The 15,073-nt window shown below is 40.5% G+C and overlaps 1 protein-coding gene across 1 annotated transcript in view; it reads right to left on the minus strand.

The window, feature by feature from the left end:
* Positions 1–15,073, minus strand: part of SPEF2 (sperm flagellar 2) — a 190,167-nt gene that overhangs the window by 11,850 nt on the left and 163,244 nt on the right. Inside the window, exons 31-34 of the mRNA XM_012002382.1 lie at positions 8,952–9,058; positions 8,478–8,660; positions 5,726–5,818; positions 2,034–2,213 (exon numbers count right to left, since the gene is read on the minus strand). Coding sequence (XP_011857772.1) covers positions 2,034–2,213; positions 5,726–5,818; positions 8,478–8,660; positions 8,952–9,058 — 563 coding nt within the window. The remainder of the gene's footprint in view (positions 1–2,033; positions 2,214–5,725; positions 5,819–8,477; positions 8,661–8,951; positions 9,059–15,073) is intronic.

Consider the following 15,073-nt stretch of genomic DNA (forward strand, 5'->3'; position numbering starts at 1 on the left):
AGAGAGGCAGGAAAGGAGAGGACATCCACACCTCTTCTGGCTGGCAAGGCCTCATGTTAATCTGTCTTTTATTCCATGCTCCCTCCCTGTTTGGGGCATCATTCATTCTTTTCTGTATGAATGAGGCCAATTAGAGTCCCTTCAGGAGAGCAAGTTTGGCTTCTTTTGTGTTCCTCACGGGGCCATGTAAAAAGCATAGTTTACAAAGTGAATGAACTAATTAATTGATCAATTAATTAATGCAATGTTTACTGAGCTCTGTACCAGGCCTTGCCTCAAGTTCAGGGATGCAGAACAAAACAGATGCCTCCTGTCCACCAAACTCCCTGTCCACAGGATGCTTAGAGTCTAGAGAGAAGCAGATCTCAAGGAAGTCATTGCCAGGTGAGGAGTATCTCATAGGGGAAGCAGGGTGCACCATGGGAACATATAGCTGCGGGTCTGACATCATTTGAGGTGAAGGAAAACAGACATTAATGAGATCTCACAGCATGCTGTGATCTGGGCTTAGATCACAGATTCAGAGTTAGTTTAGGGAACTCCCATCTACAGGGAGATACAGAAACATCTCTGGGAAAGTGGCAAATTCAGTGCCCGTGAATGCACATCATACCTAACTCCTCACTTATTTGGGAAACTTATTTATTTATTTTTTTTGAGATGGAGTCTTGCTCTGTCACCCAGGCTGGAGAGCAGTGGCGCAATCTTCGCTCACTGCAACCTCTGCCTCCCAGGTTCAAATAATTCTCCAGTGTCAGTCTCTCGAGTAGCTGGGAGTACAGGCACACACCACCACACCCAAGTAATGTTGTATTTTTAGTAGAGATGGGGTTTCACCATATTGGTCAGGTTGGTCTCGAACTCCTGACCTCAGGTGATCCACCTGCCTTGGCCTCCCAAAGTGCTGAGATTACAGGTGGGAGCCACTACACCCAGCCCCTTATTTGGGAGACTTTTAAACTGAGGTTCTACTGTCAAAGAAGGCAGCATTCTTGAATGGAAATACACACTCCTGGCTGAACTTTCTGCCACTGTGTGTTGAGACAGTATTTACAGCACACTGGTTTGAAGAGTTGTTAGCTCACTAGATATGTATCTGGCCTCACTCTGGCTCTGGTGGAATGGGAAGGAAATCTTTCTGTCCACATGCTCAGGGCCAAACTTTAAGGTGGCATTTAAGAGTTTCTCTCTTCCCTCCCATGAATGCAGTTACAGGAACCTCCCATTCCTTTCAGACTACTTCTACTTCATATTTTCACAAGTATGTGTGAAAAAGACAGAAGTTTGTATCTAGAACATCTGAGGAGTCTGGACTGGGTGGCAATCTTTTCCCCTCTGTTTCTACAAAGGAAAAATAGAAACAAGCATCCCATCAGATGGAGCCACTGCTCTGGCTCCCAAAGAACAGAACCAAAAGCCATGTCAAGAACAAATGGGCACCTAGCAAGCACGTTACCTAGCACCCTGCTGGAGACTATCCCATCCCAAAAGCCAGGGAATGCCAATGCCTTAGAGATCTCAAGGGGAAGGTGAGGTGGCATCTTAATCAGATATTATTAAGCTTCTTTGTCCTTGGACACAGGTGATATGAAATGCAGGTTTCCAGTGGCCGGGCTTTGGCCTGAAACACTACCAGGCCACATATATGTGGCGTGCATACAGACCTGAACTTGTTTCATCTATCCTTTCTACACAGAATCCCAAATGGATAGGGTTGATATCCATTTCTGTTTGATTTATCAGGATCAGCACTCACGCCAAATAAAGGCCATCCTTTACAGAGTAAAGCTTGACTCCACCAAGACACTTTGAACAAATTTTGATTTTACTACAGACATGGTCGATGGCAATCGGGTCCCCAGGTCTTAATCCAATAGAGTAAGGCTTTGTTGAAGACCTAGTATGTGTAAATCATCATATTACACACCTAGGAAAATATGGAGATGAAAAGAACAGAGTCCTTGTTGCCAGTTTAGGGTCTTCAGGCATCCCCTCCAGACTCTACAGTTAGTCTATTTCTGGAATGCAATTACCTTTTCTGCATTTGGAGTGGAAGCTTCGACTTGTTGGAAGACATGAGTCCCAACAGCCACACTGAGGGCCCTGTAGACTCCTTCCACGGTGTCTGGGTGGCAAGCAAAGTAAAGCAGCATCTGTGTGTAGTCAAGTTGGGGTGGATCCTTCTCATAGTCAGCAAATAGCCTAAAGAAAAACTGCACACAAAAAGAATTCCAAAGATAAAATGGGTGCACTCTCGTAGTCAATAGTTAGTCATGGCAATGAAGAATCCCCCCAGGAGCTTTGGAATAAGGTTACCTTCTGAGGGTTGAATTACTAAAGCTAACATAAAATGAAAGGTATGAACTGAATAATGTTAAGAAGAAAAGCAGTAAAAGTAAGGCCCTGAAATATTGTAAAAGAAATGTTGTGCTAATTAATGCTACTAACATATTTAGGAAATGATGTACTAATTAAGGGTAGTTGGGGGCTGCACATTAAATAGGAAAAGAGAGCCACAAGCCCAAGGACCCATCTATCTGTCCTCAGCATTCTCCGGACAAACTAGGCCCTGGCCCTACATATGAGGCTTCTGGTCCATCGGTCTCTGTGGGGGGTGAAAGGAGGGAAAGAAAATGATGCCTAAAGCCACTGGGATTCTAGCTATTAAAAAGTCTTCAAACTGGTTCACCTCTTCTGGATTTCATACTCAAGCTACTGACCGTAGTTGGCTTCACATCCAGGCAGAGAGTGTACTAAACACCAAATATCAAATCAGCAGTTTTCTCACTCTGACTACCCGAGCTGACATTGACACAGTATCTTGTGCATTTGGCAGCATGAGGAGTTAGCGCTTGGGAGTCAAATATCCTCTGGCGCCCTCCAAAGCAGAGGCCCAAACCCTGGAACACATAGGCCACACCTAGGCACATAAGCAGCGCTGTCTGGGGAGACTGCTACCTTCCAGCTCTTCACAAATGTATATTTATGACCTGGAGAACGTTTTCAAAATGTGAATTCTGATTAAGTATATGGTGCTGGGCCATCTAAGGTTCTGCACGTCTAGCAAGGTTCCAGGTACTTCTAATGTTGCTGGTTCTGGCCCATACTTTGAGAAGCAAGTTCCGAGAGTCAGAGGGTATTTCCACCAGGTTATCTGTTACCAAAAACCCTTACAACTATGAATAGTTTTACCTAGGCATAAATGAAGTTAACAGGTGGAAAAATAATTTCTGATATTTGGAAAATCCAACAAAAATTTAAATAGTATCTCAAAGAAATGAGAGAGTCCAGGCGTGGTGGCTCACGTCTGTAATCCCAGCACTTTGGGAGACTGAGGCAGGCAGATCACTTGAAGCCAGGAGTTGGAGACCACTCTGGCCAACATAGAAAACCCCATCTCTACAAAAAGTACAAAAATTAGCCGGGTGTGGTGGTGGGCGCCTGTAATCCCAGCTACTCGGGAGGCTGAGGCAGGAGAATTGCTTCAACCTGGGAGGCGGAGGTTGCAGTGAGCTGAGATCTTGCCACTGCACTCCAGCCTGAAAAAAAAAGAAGAAGATAAAAGAAAAAATAAAATAAGTAAACTATGTGGTGATTATGAACACACAGAAAAAAGAGCAAGTCAAGGAAAGGGGAATTGAGAGTGAAGAGTGGGGAGGGGCTAGACAGCAAGATTGAGGTGAAGTTTGACCAATGACGTGGAGGAGGGCAGGGAGTTAGCTGGGGAAGACATCCAGGGGAAGAGCATGACAGACAAAGGGGCTGCTGAGGCCGAACTCCCAAGGTCGGGGCAGGCCTTGCATGTTTGATCAACAATGAGCAGGTTCAGTGTGGCTGAGCCAGAATGGGCAAAGGGATCATGGCAGGAGGTGAAATGAAAGAGGCAACAGGATCAGAACACACAAGGCCTGGTGGGACACAGAAGGATTTGGGCCTTTCCTCTGAGTAAAACACAGAGTTACGGAAGTTTTGAGCCGGGGCTGCTGTGATTTGATCTGCAAACTGGGTGAAGACAAAGCATAATCAGGGAGACCTATCATGAGGCCGTTGCAGCCATCTAGGTGAAGTTGATTGTGGCTTGTTCCAGGTGATAGCAATAGGGCTGGGAAGAAGTGGTCTCATACGGGATTTACACGTTTTGAAGGTAGAACTATCAGGATTTCCTAAGGTATTGGATGTGGAGTTTGAGAGAAGAGAGGAACTGGGATGACTCCTGGGTTTTTGACCTGAGCAACTGGAAGGATAGGTTGCCATTGACTGAAATGGCACTCGCTGTTCTAAGAGTACCACACACATGAACGCCCTCTGCACAACAGCCCCACCAGAGAGGGATAAGAAAGCAAGGCTCAGAGAGGTTGGGTCATGCCGTGGATACCTCACAGCTTGTAAACAGTGAAATCTGTGCTTCTATCCCAGTGTAAGAACACTGAGATTTATGTAACTTCTGAGCATTGAGTATCACAGACACCCACGGGGAGTATGGAAAACACCACTCCTTTCACCTTTTCTGTCATACGGACATCACACACATCCCTGTCAGCTATCTTTTGTTCCATAACAACACTTTTTGCTCAGCCTCCACAGTCCTGCCTCTGCTGCTGACTTTGTTCCTTTCCTCCCTGTAATCTTCCAGCAGCAGGTGGGAGCCAGGTGCTAAAAGGTCCTTTTCTGTTTCGCTGCCAGGTGAGCAGCTCAAAGATTCTGCCTTTGATTGACATTTCTAAAAACTTCTGGCTGACAATGAAAGTACTTTGCACTTGGCATAATATTCAAACTGCCAGTTGCTTCCATCTAATAAAGAACCTGTTTATGTTGATGGCAGATTTGTTCACAAAAGCATATAGAGACCATTCCAAAACTCTCCAGGATAATTGGTTTTCAGTCCTCCAGTTTCACATTAAAAATAACAACACACAAAATACTGCCCCTGCAACTGCCAACCTTATATCTTGGGCTTTTTTGGTAACTCTCTGACCCTTTATCTTACCTTCTCTCCTGCTAGCATCTAGCAGAGGTGCTCAAAAAATATGCATCCAATTGAAGGAAATTGCTCCATTTATGGCTACAACTGGAGTGCTGCTCAATTTTGTACTGCAATTTGGAACTAATGGCTAGAAATTGAACAATCCATATATTATAGAGTTCACTGTGATGTCTAAATCTACCATTCAGTTTTTTTCATGTCTTACTGAGGATAGAGTGGCATTGGGATTTTTAAGGTCTGGCTTTTCATTGTGGCCTCAGAAATAGAGGCTCATAAAATGCTATTATTGAGGATAATAATAATATTGAGAGCAGCAAGCTCTGATGGGCCATGGGCAACGCTATAGGCAAACCCCTGCTGTATTAGTCAAAATCAAAGAGAAATGGACATAGGTAAAATGACAAATTTTATCCTAAGCTTTTAGAATTGGAAGGAAACTCAGAGAAAAATGTGTTAACTTAGCTTATTTGACAGATGAGGAAGGTGAATTCTGAGAGGCCATGGAATTGTCCAGGTTCACAGAGAATTAACAGTAAGGCTGTGATATTCTGGCCGCTGCCTCCTCCCCAGAGCTTCTCTACACTGACTCCTCAGTGAGTACTAAGGTCTGCACTTTGGAAAGACAGCAGAGGAACTGAGGGGCAGGCGCACAGTCCAAAGCAAGTTACACAAGTGGAAGAAAACACAAAGAAAATGGTTAGTGCTTTAATGCCATATTTTTTTGAAGATCTCAGTAATTACCTCTATAAGATGCTCCTGCCTATTAAATGGCAGAGGTTCAAGAGGATTTTCTGGAATTTTTATATCTTCATCTCCTGTAAACCACAGACCAGCCTATATAAAAACAAAACAAAACAAAAACAAAAAAACAACAAAAATTATTAAAGTATGTGTTATGCTGAGATGTTCCTCTAAAAGCCTCAGAGACTGAGCCAATCTTGTCTCTAGAGCAGTTATCTCCCAAGTAGGATGCAGAAACCACAGGGGTGTAGGAGAAAATACTAGAACTCTGATTTACATTTCTTTTTATCTCATTCTTACGTAATTTTTATTTTTACATCTTTGATAATGTTCATAATGTATTATGTGCTGTTGTATATGTATATACTTTATAAATAAGTACCCATAGATTAGGAGTGCTGGCTACTTTTTTTTTTTTGAGAGGGAGTCTCATTCTGTCGCCCAGGCTGGAGTGCAGTGGTGTGATCTCGGCTCACTGCAAGCTCCGCCTCCTGGGTTCACACCATTCTCCTGCCTCAGCCTCTCTAGTAGCTGGGACTACAGGCACCCACCACCACGCCCGGCTAATTGTTTATACTTTTAGTAGAGATGGGGTTTTGGTCTCGATCTTCTGACCTCATGATCCACCCGCCTCGGCCTCCCAAAGTGCTGGGATTACAGGCGTAAGCCACTGCCCCCCGTCAATGCTGACTATTTTTAATGATTGGATGAGGCTTGGAGGCTGCTACCCTGTATTAATCTTGCATTAGTCATATTTTGGAGGAGTCTGTGCCCCCATTAAAAATAGCTCACATTCCTTATGTACTGTTCATGTCCTATCTGTTTGTGGAGACTTGCATGGTGCTGGTATACATTGCTGGTTTTAGAAAACTCTTTGTTAAGTAACTGAATAACGGACTCAAGATCTCGGTGACCTCTTGTTCATGACGTCCCTCTGTCTCAGTTTATAACTGACACCAATTAGAACTTCATTTCCGCAATGCAAGCATACTATTTTACCGTCCTAATGGGGCGTTTTCGACAAATCTTGTAAAATTTTGACCTCAAGTTATTTTGATTTTTCCACTGAAACAACATTGTGGGCGAGGGGTAGTGAGCTGGCAAGTGCTGATAATCTGTGACAGGCATGCAGGCTGGTCAAGTGGGCCTTTCCAAATGGGGGTTTCAGAGGAGGGGGACATGAGGGCGGAAGGGGAGAGGTCAGAGCTCAGAAAACAACCATTCCCAAAACACAGGCAGTGTTCAAAGAAGTATTGCTGAGTTTCTCTTAAACGCAGCATCCAGTTTTCTCTAAGAAACTCACACCTTTGGTAAAATAGTTTCCTGGTTTTAGCTCAGCACTTTGGTGAAAATTGCCAACACCCTTTGTTCTTCTCATATTTGTGCAAAAGAATATTCAAATTGATATCCTACGCTGATTGCCACATACAATAAATAGCAAAGGTCAATAATTTCATGAGTGCGCACTTGTTAAAATCTTAAGACAGCTATGGAAACAAAGTAAGTTTTGCTCTGCTGCTTTTGTTTTCAAACAAAACCACCTCAACAAATTGTAAATCTACTTGGAAAATAAATGTAGCAGAACTCAAATAACCGAACACCTGTCTTGATCAGCCCTGAAAGAGCCTTGTCATAGTTTGTGTTTTTCCTTCTGGCTCAACTCTATGAGCCTGGAAACCTCAGAGCTCTCACACACAAAAAAGGAGGCCATGCATTAAGTAAGAAAAGGGAAGCAGGAATGTATGTGATTGGTGAAATACATGTGAGATGCAGGCACCTGGAGAATATTACTCTGTTTCAAAGTTAGTTCCTTCTGAAAGTGTCCCTCTTTCATGTCTACCAGTAATGTGAAATGGTGAGCAACATAATGACATTAATAGAGATCAAGTAAGTAAATCAGGCCCCTCTCTGTTATGAAATTTTGCTTTTACTCTTTTCTTAGTCAAACTTCTCAAAAATCAGTTGATTTTTCTTGTTTTCACTTTCTATAGACTCATTCATTTCCTCAACCCTCTGCCATCTAACTTCTGTAATTATTATTCCACCACAATTTTTCTAGCACAAGTTACCAGTTACATTCCACCTGCCACGTCCAATGACCAAGTATTACATACCCTACTGGGTTATCCATCACTTTCCTTGAGTGATCTCATACAATCATAAATTCAATAACCATTTATATGGTATTGACTCATGATCCCTTCTGTGTGGGCCATATTAGACTGGACATTTCTCTCTTCATTTCCCACAGATATTTCAAACTCAACTTCTCAGAAATAATCTCAACATTCATCACCCTCTCACCCCAAAGAGAAAAAACTTGCTCCTTTCCGTGTGTGTGTGTGTGTGTGTGTGTGTGTGTGTGTTTAAATCACTGTTCTTTCTACTCTGGGAACTTAGAGTGTTGGACATTGGGCTTATTAAAAGCTTTGCAGATGATTCTAATGTACAGCCAAGGATAAGAACCACTGGTTAGGAACTCAGGAGAAGAACAAAAAAGTTTATGTAACTGCTTTCAGAACCCTTTGTTCTCCTGGAAGTTCTGACTTTTTCAGATCTTTTCCCTGGGGATGGAAGTCAGGCTTCTGCCTGGGGCTTTGACACTGCCTGTGCTGCCTCTGGGTGCCTAGATAAGGGCAGCTGAGAAGCAACGCACTGGCCTGAGACCTGGCAATGTAACATCAGTGAGTAATTCACTTCTTAGGTCACGAGTGTTCTGGTGTTATCAATGCCATCAGGTGCTGGTAACAACCTGCATATACTGCTCGAAAGTGATGGTGCCCAACTGTGCCTTATCCACAGCCTTGAATTTCTGAAGGGTCTCAAGGAGCTCCTCCTCCAAGGGAATAGGCCAAGGCATTGAGGTTACTAACAGGAACTTCCGCCAGTCCACAAACTCAGAGTTGACTGTTAATAAAGATGTTAATTCCTGTAACTAGAAGAAAGTTATAAAGTTATAAAGGTAGTTATAGATAGAAACTCACTGGTTGAACATCACGGTCTGTATAATATTCCAGTGACAGATCATCACTTATTTTTCAAATATTGAGCATGTGCATACTATATGTTTTAATTGGAAGTTCATTCATTTTTCATTCACTCACGTTTCATTGATTGCATATTAAACGTCAGACCCTATGCAAGTACTCGTTATGTTAGAACTATTGATGCATTGATCAAATAAGAATGCTTAAAGCTTTAAAACTCAAACAACATAGAAGCTTACTTCAGGTTGGGTAAGGTGCATCCAACTACTAGGAAAGTTGTTTGTGCCAAGGTTCAGGGTCACCAAATCGATCAGAATGTCAGTAAATGCTTTATTTCCTATTATGCCTATAATACAATGAAAAATATTTTGTCACTTGGTTTAGGTGATGGTTTTTATATTCTTTTGCTAAAATAGAAGTAATGAGTATTTGAAAAATCTCTTTATTCATATTATATAAAATGGTAAGTTTTAAAGAAACAGAAGACATTTTGGAAATATAAAAATAATAATTTCCTGATACTGTCTCATTATTGTTTCTCAACTAAGTCAAAATGTCTTTTTTGGCTTAGTAATAATTAAATCCAGATTGGGTAAAATTATAAAACTGTATACTTTTTAGTTTAGAGTGTTCTTTGACCTTTCACTCAGAATAGGCTGAATTTTTCAAAAAATATATGATTTTAAGGTTTCTTACATGAGTAGGGCACAAGAGTAAAATATTTTGGCAAATATTAAATAAAAGTGTTCCAAATGCATGCAGATCACCACTACAATCAAGGTAATACATTTATCCTCATCTTGCCCTTTGGATCAGACCATATTTGCTTTTGTAAATGTAGAGAAATTTGAATTGTTAAATTACCGGATTGAAAGTGCTAATTTAGTCACCTAATTGGCTCAGTATTCCTAAGTATTTCTTGAAAGACCACTAACCTTTTAAATTATTTGCTCTTATGAACTAACCTACTTAACTCAATCTAAAAGAGATATCTACCTTGTTTTTCACTTCAAATTGCATGCACATGCATTAAGAAAGAAGTAAGAAAACAAAATAAATGAATCTACTTAAAACAAAATATCTGGCTAACCAACACAAAGAGGTACCTTCTAGAACAAGGAGAGACTCCTAATGTGTATCCAGGGATCTTTCAGGTCCAGAGTACATAGCTATTCTTTGTTTTGGGAATAAAAAGAATGAAACATAGCCTTGCTATCCCAAGATTTTCTTTTTACATAGAAGTTTTTAGCACTTCTAAAAGTTCACATGAACTTTAGCATTTCCTCTAACCTCCGGGGAAATGCAATAATCCTTCTAAAATCTCAGTGCTTCAAACCAAATACACAATTTTGAGATTTGGAAGGTAATTTTCTCGGTAGCAGGAATGAAACCTTTCTTCTTTGATATAATTGGCCATTCAGCAGGCTGTTCAGAAATACATTCTGTATCCTTTTTCATTAAACTTAAGCATCCAGTTTTATAGACACGAGAACATTTTCCCAGATAGCAGAATTTTCAGTGATTTGTGGTTTATAAGATCCTATGTTGGTTTTTAGATAAGTCAGACATAAATCAGTCATGTTCTTCAAGCTACAGCCATAAATAAAATCTACTGAAACCATGAAGAGGCTCAGAGTATTTTAAAAATCTTGTAAGCTGCAATTCATTTCTGCAATCTCGAATGGATATGGTGTAAAACAAAGTGTAATAAGACAGTACCTTCAGTTTACATAAGAATTATTTACCCGAGGATTTAGCATGAAACGTGAAAACTGTTTTAATATTTGCCTTTGTTACTTACATGGCCAAAGCATGTAGTGATATAGTTGCAATAAAATAATTACATAAACTTACAAATTTTGTTCACAGATGAAAAGAGAAGCTTTCTTTCAGTTTGGCTCTAAGTTAATTACCTAATGCAACTATCACTTAGAATTATCGAGGAAAAATAATGAATTGTATGCCAGGCCTAAGGGAACTCAGACCGTAATCATATTCTGGTCACCCTTAGGGATAACTCTCAAAAAAAAGACATCAAAATAACACCATTGTGTAGAAGCATACAGCTCCACCAAAATAGTGTGAAAGAACACATGAATACATAAGGGAAGTTAGAAAGCTATAGAAGAAACAGTCTTGGGCTTTTTACTCTGTATGTTTGGAAGAAGCCAAATGCCTTTTGTTTGATGTGAAGACAAGTTACTGTTTTACTTTTAAATTTCAGGTTTCTGGAAAATATTTATTTTATTTTATTTTTTTACTATGCAAAAGAGCTACATTCATATGCAACAACAATATCAACATTTGCATACTGCTAATCACTTTCATAATGGCTTTCTGAGTTTGATGAGCAATCTGAATTAGGTCTTGTGTCACCAGTTGAAGACAGTGTTCTTGTATTCCATAAATGGATAGCTTTCCTAGGGTCAAAATTATTAATGTCTGGAGAATTCAACTGAATAATTAGGACATCCGTCATAATTTCAGCCTTGATTTTTGCATGCATGTGTGACTTGGTCCATTTCATCTGACTAAAGCCACGTTCTGCTTCAGCTGAACTTGCAGGAAGGGTCAACACTAGGTCGACCAGTGTCAGGATATTTGGATACTTGTGTAAGTAAATGGAATTCACAAAATCCCAGGTCAATTTTTGAATGTTTGGAAATCTAGGAGGGAGGAGAAGAAATGGAAAAGGTTAAGACTCCCAAGTTTTACCCAAACATTTATAAATATCAGCCACTTTCCTCAGCTTGCTTTCTTGCTTACCTGGCATAAATCTCTAATTTCAACATGCTCCATTCAGCATCCACTTCACTAAGTTTCACATTGGCAGCTTCTAATACTGGTTCATAATGTGCAGTCAGGATGGTTACCTCTTTTTCTCCAAATGCTATAATCAAGACACCAAAAATGGTCACATACATAAAAGAAACTCACACAGACCATCAGAGAATAATAGGTTCAAAGTCAGCACATATAGATTACCTTGATTTATCTTTGTGGGCCATAATTTAAAACTTCCAATCATGGTAGCCCTCACCACATTTTGGCTGGCATCTCTGAAACAGCCTTGAAGCCTCTTGATAAGATGTGTTAAAACAATGTTTCTCACAGCAGAAATGTTTTCTTTCCCTCTGAGGCAGTTACCATGAAAGTGTGTGGCTGAATCCATCATGCGTTCTTTTGGCCCTAGTCTGGGGAGAAAAAAATCACCCAAATAACAACTAACAAATTAAATGAAGAAACATATGGCAGATAATTTCACAAGTCAAACTGTCTAGTTTGACAGACCTCAGATCATCCCAACCTCTCACCTTGTTTGATACATTTGGAGCAGTTCCAGCATTGACTCTAAAGTGGCAAATATGTCAGCAATTGAGGAATTTCTATTCTTACTGACACCAGACAGAATGCTAAGGACATTAATGACATCCAACAAGAAGTGGGCAAATTTAACAATGTCAGCTTGGAGAAGGGACTCCAGAAGTTCTTTGGATTTCTTTTGACTGGTGTCACTTTTGCGTTCGCCTGCCTGTAACACAGATTGGGAACAACATGGTGGTTATCTTTCCCAAAATTATTATTCCAAGGATCTCAAGAAAAGTATTTTCTGTGATTCTGAAAAAGTAAAATAATGTGGCATTTCAAAATTACTTACTGAGTACAGTTGCCGAACAATTGCAGGATATCCCTTGAGAAAGTTCTGGAGGGCTGCCTGTAATCCATGAAGCCACTTCCTGTCTCCTATTTGAGAAGGCATCACAGGTCGAAGGTGTAGGCCTTTGAAAGCAGTTCTCAGAGCACTCTTATGAAGAGGAGAATTGTGATAAAAGTGATAAATGCTGTGAAGGAGATCTTTGACATCATTGTACAGAGGAATGTTCTGGAACACCACTTTGTAAGATAGTTCAAGGTGATGTGCAAAGCAATATACAGTCTGTACACATGGTTGTATTTCTCTTAATAGCAGGGCCACCTCATTGTTCTCTCCCTCTATGCCATGGGTACCATCACTTCCAAAACCAACCAGCTTCTTTGCCCAGTCTTGGCTCGACAGTCTAAGTTGAAGATTTATCTCTAGGGTTTTCTCAGTGGCATTTTTTATTGCCAGAGGATCATTTCTTTCTACTGTCTGTACCCCAACAAATTGACAGTGCACTTTTCCTGCATGTGCAAACTGCACATAAACAAGTTCGACTTCTTTGATTAAACTGTCTGTGATTCCATCACTGATGACAGAAAAAAATTTACTTTTTTCTAGTTTCTCTCTTAGATTTTTTCGTTCTACTTCAGCAATAAAGTATGTAACATTCTTGCTGATTTTTTAGTTCTGAATACTGGGCCAATATCAACACCTTTCATATCATCCAATTTGCACATCCAAATAAAATTTTTGAGGGTACGTCCGGTCTTGGCAATAGCATGGCATGATCTGAATAAGTTCTCTACTCTCCCGAGGGTTACTTTGCTCATGGTCCTCATCATTAGTTTGGTGGTGGCTCTGTTCACTGGAGAGCTACTTGTTGCTTCCATTAATGAAGCCTTGGCATGAGCCTCGCTGAGTTGATGTGCATTGAGAAATTCAGTCCTAAAGTTGTCAGTACCATAAAAGAAATTCACTTGACTTCCCCCTGACTTCACTCCATGCTTACGACACAGGGCACAGAACATAAGATTTAATAGCTCATCATATATAAGCCATGAATATTTTTTAAGCCAAATTTTCAAAAATTGATGGCTTCTCTTTGGAAGGTAATGGTCAAGCTTCTGTGGCCTTTTCTGCTTTTCGGTGACTTTATTCACATCATCCGAAGGATTCCTGCTTTTAAAATAACTCCACATTGTTATTTTAAGTAATCACAATTTCTACCCTCAGTTTTGCTTAATCTCTGACCCCCACATTTGCTCACTATTTTTGGAAAAATTTTATTGAGTGCTTATTACTTACCAGGCATTCTGGTAAGTGCTTTAACTAGTTTATATCACAGAATCCTTACAATCCATTACCCCTATTATTTAGTTCAGAAAATGTACTGACTATTATTATCACCGTTTTATAGATAAGAAAACTGGGGCACAGGGAGGTTTATTAAACTGTCCAATGTTGCAGTGCTTGTAAGTGGTGGAGCTGAGATTCACCAGCAGCCCGACACTCCACAGCCTGTTTGTACACATCCCTCTTCCACGTGTCTTGTATGAAGAAAGGACTGCTATGTTCTTCTTCGCTTTAGAATCCATTTCTCCATGCATAAGAGTGACATGACTTTTAGCTAAAATTTTCTTCCCTTGGTGAGAAAAAGGAATAATAGAGCTTGCATGGTAGTGTGTCTGCAAGATCTGCCTTGGACATCCCTTCCCTCCTGCCTAAGTCCTACCTTCTGTTGCAATGCCATAGCAAACTTGTTAATTTACAAAAAAAGGATGTGAAGCTTTGAAATCCTTGCTAGGTGGTTTTGTAAAGGAGCTGTGCCTCATGCCTCATCTTTTTCCTTCCCCCGAAGGTCTAATTTTTGACACATATTTGATTATTTGTCAGACAGGCGGACATATATTTATCTGAACAGAAGGATAAAAAACTAAAAACTACACAAAACAAAGTCCTCAAGTACCAGTTTCTCCCTGAAGGCAGAGAGCCTAGACCACATATATGTGTCCCTTCTTCACATTCTTTGATGCTACTAATCATTAGATTATATTGTCCGTTTTATCATATAATAAAAAATTGAATGTGTTTACTAAAATATTTCATGTTGACATATATTCAGGGTTTTTTTGTCAATACTTTATGGTTCTAGGGTTTGACCCCTCTGACTAGAACTAAATAATGTGCTTTGTAAGTCTGGCTGACTGCTAAGCACTTGGTAGATGCTTAGGAAAATTTATCTTCTTTCCTAATTGGTTTTCATGATTTCCTATCTCAACCTCTTTTAATTGAAAACCTTGACATTAGTTGATCTGTCTCTGCCTTTCATACCTTATTTGGGTCTATCTTCTCCTTTACGTTCTTTTTTTTTTTTTTGAGATGGAGTCTCGTGATGTTGCACAGGTTGGAGTCCAGTGGCACGATCTCGGCTCACTACAACCTCCACCTCCTGGGTTCAAGCAATTCTCCTGTCTCAGCCTCCCAAGTATCTGGGAATACAGGCACCTGACACCACACCCAGCTAATTTTTGTATTTGTAGTAGAGACAGGGTTTCACCATATTGGTCAGGCTGGTCTCAAACTCCTGACCTCAGGTGATCCACCCACCTCAGCCTCTCAAAGTGCTGGGATTACAGGCGTGAGCCACCACGCCCAGCCTCTCGTTTGCTTTTTAATCAGTCTTTTTGCGGCTGTAATTAAAATAGACCCCTGGTTTTG

The sequence above is a fragment of the Mandrillus leucophaeus genome, unplaced genomic scaffold, assembly GCF_000951045.1.
Source record: "Mandrillus leucophaeus isolate KB7577 unplaced genomic scaffold, Mleu.le_1.0 Scaffold684, whole genome shotgun sequence".
Lineage (NCBI taxonomy): Eukaryota > Metazoa > Chordata > Mammalia > Primates > Cercopithecidae > Mandrillus > Mandrillus leucophaeus.